General features: G+C 34.6%; 1 protein-coding gene across 1 annotated transcript; it reads right to left on the bottom strand.

Moving 5' to 3' along the window:
* Positions 1-5,257: 5,257 nt before the first annotated feature.
* Positions 5,258-7,887, bottom strand: LOC113401888 (gloverin-like). The gene is made up of 5 exons (XM_026641964.2): positions 7,748-7,887; positions 7,502-7,598; positions 7,206-7,326; positions 6,551-6,736; positions 5,258-5,459 (listed from the first exon to the last, which is right to left on the bottom strand). The coding sequence occupies exons 2-5, from the start codon at positions 7,591-7,593 to the stop codon at positions 5,328-5,330; spliced, it is 531 nt and encodes a 176-aa protein (XP_026497749.2). The 5' UTR covers positions 7,594-7,598; positions 7,748-7,887; the 3' UTR covers positions 5,258-5,327.
* Between the last annotated feature and the right edge of the window lie 572 nt (positions 7,888-8,459).

The following is an 8,459-nucleotide window of genomic DNA, read 5'->3' as shown; positions in this document are numbered from 1 at the left end:
TAAATCTCTTAAACAACAAGTAATCTTACTTGACTACTGAATTGTTATTTATGTCAAAGTTGATACTCTACATGAGTATCAACTTTGACATGACATAATCGGATATTCGAATTATTAGTGCCGCTCCATACACGTCCACACTAAAGGTGAAGCTACACTAAAGTAAGGTGTACGGACTACAGTTCAGTTCAATTGTGTTTTTGATTGAAAATGCTGCTTTACTTTTGTAGACAAACAAGTAAATTGAATAATTCGAGTACTTAGATCCGGCGACGAGCTTTTATATTATCATATAAATTGTGTCAATTGAGATATGACGTTATAACTTAACAGTAAAAGTTTTAGTGTAAGATTTTTTTTTCTTTTTAGTGCATTTAAATAAAAGCTTATTTTTAAAATGGTTTTTTACTTTTAATATATGTCTATGTTATTATTTTTAAATATAAGCTTATAAATTTAATGAGTGGTAAATTGTAACTTAAAAAAATGTATTAAACGCTTTTTAGGCCACTATGGTTTATAGTTCGTCTATCATAGTGCGATTAGTCAAACGATTTTAAACTGTTTGCGTTAGAAGATAAAGTTGTAATTAGTTAATACTAAAATCCGATCGCTCGGAATTGGACGAACATTGCCCGTAGCAATTAAGATTGCATGTCTCCAAATTTAGTTTGAGCCTGGCTTCAATTTATCGGTCCGTTTGCTTGTGATAGTTCAATCTAAGTTTCTGGAATCAGTAACGAAAGTATTTCTTTAATCAGACAGGAAGAGCAATAATTAGAAATGTAATAAACAATATATTCAATGACCCATAGAAGTTTAATTGCTTAATTTTTTTTAATAATTTTTCTTAATAACACTATTATATTTATTAAATTCCGAAGGTTTTTACATCAGAAATATATATTCATAGTATTTTTTTAATGATATCGGTAGGCATCATAGACATTGGCGCTGTAAAACATATTAATCATTCCTTACATTGACTTGGGATCTAAGAAATTACGTCTTTTGTTTTATCATGTGCTAAATTATTGTAATAGTAATTTATCTCCTGGCTGAGCAGTGAAGTAAAACATCAACTGTGAAACTAAACAAGATCTGAAGAAATTTCCCCTTGTATCTATCCACCTATCCGCATTGTAGCTGCGTATAGAAGAAACTCCAAACAACCTCAAAACGAGAGGATGCCTTAGCTCAGCTGCGGGATATTTACTGGCAGTCTCTTCTTTTTAACATAAGAGCAGAGACCACAGTACTAGTTATTTAAATAATTACTTTAGTAATAAACGTAGAAATTCTACCGCAAAATAGTAATACTATGTGCTATTGTGTTCCGGTTTGAAGGGCGAATGACCCAGAGGAATAACAGGCATGATAGACATAACACCTTACTTCTTGGAAGGTTGGCCGCGTATTGGCGATGTAAGGAATGGTTGATATTTCTTATTTGTGTCCACTTACCATCAGTGGCCCAATTGACCGTCCACCAACATAAGCCATAAAAATGTTATTTCATTTTACGCTGATTTCTCTTTCTGACATCAGGCACTCCATTTCCTACTTCCAAATCCCCTTACCTCCTTTTAGCCAGCACATCTTGAATGTGTTGATCCTCCAGTCCAACTAAGAAGACAGTTTTTATGCGATCGTTTTGTGGTAAAATCATTACAGTTATCCTCTCATCCTCTCTGGTCCCGTTTAAGCGAATTGTTCCAATTCGGCGTTCGCCCTAAAAGTCCATCCTTATTATTAGACAGTTTTTTAAAATTTACGAAACTCCCACTTCCTATCTTAAGGTTCCAGTCAAATCCTCTTTTTTCCACTCCATTTAGAGCTCTAGTCTATAATCCATCAATCATTACAGACCTTGGTCTTATTAAATGGGCCCCTGATTCAAATTCTAAATTTCAAAGATTTTTTAATCAAAATTGGTCAAATCATTTACTTATATTTACTGATGCTTCGAAACTATCCCCTGATTGCTGCGTCGGTTCAGCCTGTTGGATCCCTAAATTCAAAATTGTCCTTCAGTTTAGATCCCCTCCTGAAACATCCATCTTTTCCGGTGAAGCGATTGCGATTTTGGAAGCCATCCTTTTTGTCCACTCCCATGACCTCAGACATACGGTAATTCTGACAGATTCTTTGAGTTGTCTGTTGGCAATTAAGGAAAATCCGTTTCGTAGTATGCGAAATTTTTTTATCATCTTTAAGATCAGGGAGGTATTGTTTTCCTGTCATCAAAAAGGGCTAGAAATATCGCTTGTCTGGATACCAAACCACTCTTGTATATCCGATAATGATGTAGCCGACTCGTTCGCTAGAGGTGCTATAATAACTGGCTCTCTTGAACATTTTAAAAAATCATCTCAGGACTTGTGTGCTCTAGCAAAAACTCATCTGGATAAATCCTGGAACTCTGTTTGGAAAGTTTCATCAAAATCTAAAGGTAGATTTTACGCATCTCTACAACCAGATATTCCAAGGCGACCTTGGTTTTCTCTTCACAGGTAAGCTAATCGTTGGGTCACCACAACTATCTGCCGACTACGCCTTGGACATGCATGTACTCCCATACATCTTTGTAAAATTAGAGTTAAAGATCATTATTTGTGCGAATGTGGCCTAGACGAAGGTTTCTTATCCCATATACTGTTTTCTTGCCCCAAACTCCTCCATCCCTTATATGACGTTCTCCCTCCTAAAGTCCCTCGCCCTATTAATGTTCAATGTTTGTTAATGTTTGTGTTCAGTCCATTTTGTAAATTTTTATGTAAATATATTGAGCGTAATAAAATTAAGTTGTAAATATTTTTGTGTTTGTTCATGTATGTTATCTTAATAATAATTTATGTGTATCTAATTATTTATTATCGTGTTGTTTTAGATTATAGGTTAACAGAGAGTCTACTACTATTATGCCTTCAAATTAAATTATGCCTATAATCTCGACCGCACCGATCAATCTCCATCGTATCTCCTTCATAGCACGTGACATTGGCGAAATAATCTGTGCCCTCTTGGCACAAATAAAAGCCAAAAAAAAAAAAAAAAACAAATCGTGCAAGGCTGTGGCCATAATGTCATTTAATCGCATCCTTCTAGCTCACTCTACTGCTAGGGAGTCCATGATTTTGAACAATTATGTAAGTCAAAAAATATGTGAAATATCTTAAATGTAAAGATTAACATTACGACGTAAGATAAGTCAATTGTTAAAATCGAATTAATCACAAACTTTGATTAATTCAAAACGGTACATGTAGCCAGTTCTTGTGCTTCTGTTAAATTTAGCACAACAAATCTGCTGAGATACAAACTCCTACTCCAAAATTACATGATAAAGTTTCGTATTATTAACTTTTTTGATTAAGTATTTGTTGTCGGATTTTATGAAAAATATATTTTTTAATAATAATTAAATTATTTGTTTTCATAATTATAGCAAGCGTAGAAGGCTTTTATTAAATACGGACTCGCCCTTTGTTCATTAAAATTGGAAACCCTTGCGGTTCATAATCGGCTAAGATATCGAGAAAAATACTGAGTTAAAAGTCGAATGGATAATTTCCTTTATTTTTTTTTTGACTACAAAATTGTTTATACATCTTGGTTTGGAGCTTTTGGCAAGTCGGTCGTCTTTTCCTCTAATATATTTATCTACGAATATTATTATTCTAGGTCTATCGTAATGTTTTACGCAAGCACATACATATAGATACCCATCAGATACTCTACCACCAAACAGCACTAAGTATTACTGTGTTCGGGTTTGAAGGATGAGTGAGCCAGTTTATCTCCAGGCGCATCTCTAAATTCGTAAGTCCTTGGTGTATTGGTGATGTATGGAGTGTTTAATATTCTTAAATGAAATGTCTATGGTCGGTGGTAACCACTTACAGTCAAGTAGCCAATAGCCCGTCCACCTACTAATATCATAAAAAATCAAAAATGATAATTTTATTTCCATTATTAATAATAACATTTACCAAAACATATTTTTAACGTCATACGGATCTATAGATATAGCCGCCTTATATTGCACGCTCGGATGGAGACCTCACGTTAATTAGCGGCTCCGATACTGTAACAAGATCATCGGCGGCCTGTAATGTAATAAGGTCTTTACTTTAACAACTCACTTGTGTTAATAATTTAGTTTAAACTCGTATTACTTTATAACTAAACTAGCTATATACTAGGCTTCGCACGCTTTTATAAAATGTTGATATCGTAATACTTGTTATAGCCGTATCGGTTGATTTGGCGCTTGCCAATAATTTTATCTTTAACAATTATCATCAGATTTCTAATCCATTTATATATATAAAAAAAAAAAAAAATAATTATACATCTAAACCGACCTCATAAATCACTCTGTATGTTGGTGAATATCGTATAAAAATTTATTTATTTTTTTTTGTATAGGTTGGCGGACGAGTCCATATGCCACCTAATGGTAAGTGGTCACCACCACTCATAGACAATCACGCTGTAAGAAATGTTAACTATTCCTTACATCGCCAATGCGCCACCAACCTTGGCAACTAAGATGTTATGTCCCTTGTGCCTGTAGTTACTCTCGGCTCACTCACCCTTCAAACCGGAACACAACAATACTAAGTACCTACTGTTGTTTGGCGGTAGAATATCTGATGAGTGGGTGGTACCTACCCAGATGGTCTTGCACAAAGCCCTACCACAAATTAAATTCATTTGGTATCAGTTAATTTGGCAGTTTTTGAGTTTATCGCGTTCAGACAAACATATACCCTTGTGTTGTGATGTCTTTTATAATATGTTGTGATGTATGTCATTTCGTTCACTTTGATTTTGATTATGGACTTGAATTTTAATAGTTTATTATTATTTCATTAATATTGTCAAATTCCATTGGTCTTGTTGTTAGCTTATAAAGGCACAGAACCAGAAGTTCTAGGTTCAAGGCCCAGAAACGAATTTTTGGGATGTATCGTCGAGAATTTCAGTATCAGAAAGGAGTTGGGAAGTTGGTAGCACTTACTGCACCTAAGTACGTTAAGCCGTTAGTCCTGCCTCTTGGCTGTTTACCGTTGTGTTAGACTGCTGTATTATTGGATTATAAGAATGGGGGCATTGAGAGTGCTTTAGAGTGTGTACACATGTAAACATAGTTGACCGTTTCTCTTGAGAATGGTAACTTTGATCGGAATCAGTCGGACGTCATAGATATTGTCATGTACTGAAGAATTATAATAATTGATTATAATAAAACTATTATTAACTTATAACATATTTTATTGAACATCAACAGTAATACTAGAATAAATAATAATCGCCACCATTCACCAGCGGTAGTTGAAGTTGGCGAGACCGCCGTACTCGCGTGGCATGCCCGCCGCGCGGCCATATGTCCCTTGCAATGATAAGTCACCGTTCTTACCAACTGGCCACCTGCCACCAGCTGCGGCTTGGTACTGAGGAACACGAAGTTTATTTTATTATCCATACTTCCATACTAATATTATAAATGCGAAAGTAACTCTGTCTGTCTGTCTCACTTTCACGCCAAAACTATTGAACCGATTTAAATGAAATTTGGTACACAAATAGTCAAGAGCCTGTGAAAGGACAAAGGCTACTTTTTGTTTGGAAAAAATCCTGTAAATGGTTGAAAAGGGGGATGAAAGGTTGTAAGTTGTTAAAAGTATTGTCATTTTTAGAAATAGAAGCATAAAACTTTTATTTTAGGCTGTACACTTATAAACTAAAATATCATGACACCCACTAATTTTGGAAATTCTACCCCTAAAGGGGTGAAATAGGGGTTGAACGGTTCTATGGAAGTCTGTAATTTTTTAAGTTAGAAACATGAAACTTTATTTTTGGGATACTGATTAAAAAGGAGTAGATACTTATTTGAGTGTTTCTGCATATTCTACCCCTACGGGGGTGAAATAAGGGTTGGAAGTTTGTATAGAAGTCCGTCATTTTTGAAGTTAGAAGCATGAAACTTTAGTTTTGGGCTACCGATTAAAAATGAGTTGATTCGCATTTAAGCGTTTCTGGATATTCTACCCTAAGGGCTGAAATACATACCAAAGTGGTATACAAAGAGGTCTTACATTAACGTAATATTTTAAGTTAATTTGTAAATATATTCTTATTCTACGCGAGCAAAGCCGCGGGTAACAGCTAGTATATTCATAAACCTCGAAATTTTGGAACATAAGAAGTATCGTATTTATAAGTATTATATTTTTTATGATATAGGTAGGCGGACGAGCGAATAGGCCACCTGAAGGTAAGTGGTCATTACTACCCATACACTTTAATATTTCTTACAGAAAAATTAACCATTCCTTACATCGCCAATGTGCCAACCTTGGGAACTAAGATGTTATGACCCTTGTGCCTGTAGTTACACTGGCTCACTCACCCTCAAACCGGAACACGACAATACTGCTAATTGAGGGTAGAATATCTAATAAGTGGGTGGTACCTACCCAGAAGGGCTAGCACCAAGTAACCACCGTTAAGACAGATTAGGGATTTGCCAAAAACTTACTGAAGTTCCTCCATGAATCTGTCTGCTGATATCGAGGGAAGCAGCCGCGTTCGGGTTTTTCCAGTTAAGTCCACCGCCGAAGTGCGACGACCCACCATCGGGCCCCAACACACGAGAGCCGTACATTTGACCGTCTAATTTGCCGCGGTTGTCGTTGAAGAACTGGTGCTCGTAACCACCTTTACCCTAAAAACAAATGAAAATACATTGACTGCTATATTTGACGAGAAGAAATCTGAAACAGTTTCCATCAAATGTATTTAAATACAGACTTTTAATAATAGACAACTTTTATCTAGAATTGATTTATGAAATTAAAAGAAGATAAATTTTATCAGTAAGGTTATATTCTCTTTGAAATTTGGAATGTTAAATAACAAAGTATTCTCCAGAAAAATAGTTAATTCAATTTATTAAGTAAGAAGTATTTGTTCTCAATCTCTAAGGACCGGGTAGGATTCATTTTTCTAAGTTAACTTTACGAGTCCCGACTCACAGCTCCCAAGGCGATTTAAGTAAAAACTTCGGGAGCTTTACGGTTACTTAAATGCGTCTTTTGTCATAATAAAATCGTTTATTACTTCGAAATATTATTGCAAAAATGTATTCGAAATACTGAATTTGAAAAACTACTAAATATTTAAATAGTTCTTACAAATAGTCCATTGTCGTTCTGACCAAGTGTTCCGAAGACACGACCATCACCAATTTTCTTGTCGTAAGTTACGTCACGGCGGTATCGAGGTTCAGCGTTGATTACGTACCATTCGGGGTAGCTATGGAAAACAACATCAAACTTTATTTTATATGCCAGTACACTGAGGCAGCACTAGTGTGACGTCATAGACCGCTTAAATGTGAAAAAACTAATCCGTGGGACATTTATGTCGTGTGTCACATTTATATACACAAGTACAGAGCGAAGGTGTAGATAAATATTGTTAAACTCACGAGACGACTATCGCTTCGGGTTCTAGTTGATAGTCTTGCGCTGAAACCGCAGCGACGAGGAAAACCGCAGAAAGTGTGTAAAGGGACTGCATTTTGCCTGTAATTAATAATAATATGATTAGTATAACAATTATAATTAGTCCAGTAGAGAAGCAAAACTTATACTCGTATATTAAAAGGAAAAAAGCTATTTTTTAATGAATATTTAAATTTGGATTGGAGAATTTAATTAACAATAAGTCTCACCTTAAAAGAGGTTTTATTACAAACGTAACTTTTGATATCTTCGGAGTAAATGATAATTTCATCCCGTTGGATTCAGTATTTATATATTGTGCTTACGAGAGGGACTTCCTAAGCGTTCATTGCTTTATTGAGTCATGTTCTTCCCCGTATACGTTCATCTGAATGAAGTTTATTACGCTGATAAGAGGTTAATTCCGTCTCTTATCAGCGTAATAAAATATATTATGTCATAGCTTCTTATTGTTCTGCGAAAATAATTATTATCTATTAATTTTAAGCTTGTCGAAACTGCGACACGCACCTACTTAATAATATTATACACCAAAACGCACTCCATTTTATGGTATAAGTTTCATGTATATCAGTTTAGTAATATTATCGGGTACGTATTACTAAAACCCGTAACGTAATATATTAATATAGATTATTATTAATGTAAAAGTTACTCAGTGTATCTGTTACCTCATTAGGCCGCTGATTGTAATGAAATTTGATATTTAATTAGCTTTAGACCTGAATAAGGATATTAGCATATTGATAAAATTGATTTTTAATAAAAATACGCACACGTTGTATCGGGACTCCAATAGTTTATCATAAATAATATATATAGCTATTAACTTTTCTTAATATTAACTTTAATTGATATTTTTTATTCAAAATTCATTTATTTCTATATTTTATCAGCAACTGGTTTGAAGTTTATTGTATT

Source organism: Vanessa tameamea, chromosome 23, assembly GCF_037043105.1.
Source record: "Vanessa tameamea isolate UH-Manoa-2023 chromosome 23, ilVanTame1 primary haplotype, whole genome shotgun sequence".
Lineage (NCBI taxonomy): Eukaryota > Metazoa > Arthropoda > Insecta > Lepidoptera > Nymphalidae > Vanessa > Vanessa tameamea.
The sequence above is the reverse complement of the archived record's forward strand: the minus strand, read 5'-3'. Positions and strand labels throughout refer to the sequence as shown.

Excerpts from the sequence above, each read along its gene's own strand:
- LOC113401888 (XM_026641964.2), bottom strand. The coding sequence starts at position 7,593 with ATGCAGTCCCTTTACACACTTTCTGCGGTTTTCCTCGTCGCTGCGGTT. Across the intron at positions 7,327-7,501 it reads CCCGAAGCGATAGTCGTCTC|CTACCCCGAATGGTACGTAA; the intron begins GTGAGTTTAACA and ends TGTTTTCCATAG. Across the intron at positions 5,460-6,550 it reads AGATTCATGGAGGAACTTCA|TACCAAGCCGCAGCTGGTGG; the intron begins GTAAGTTTTTGG and ends CGTGTTCCTCAG.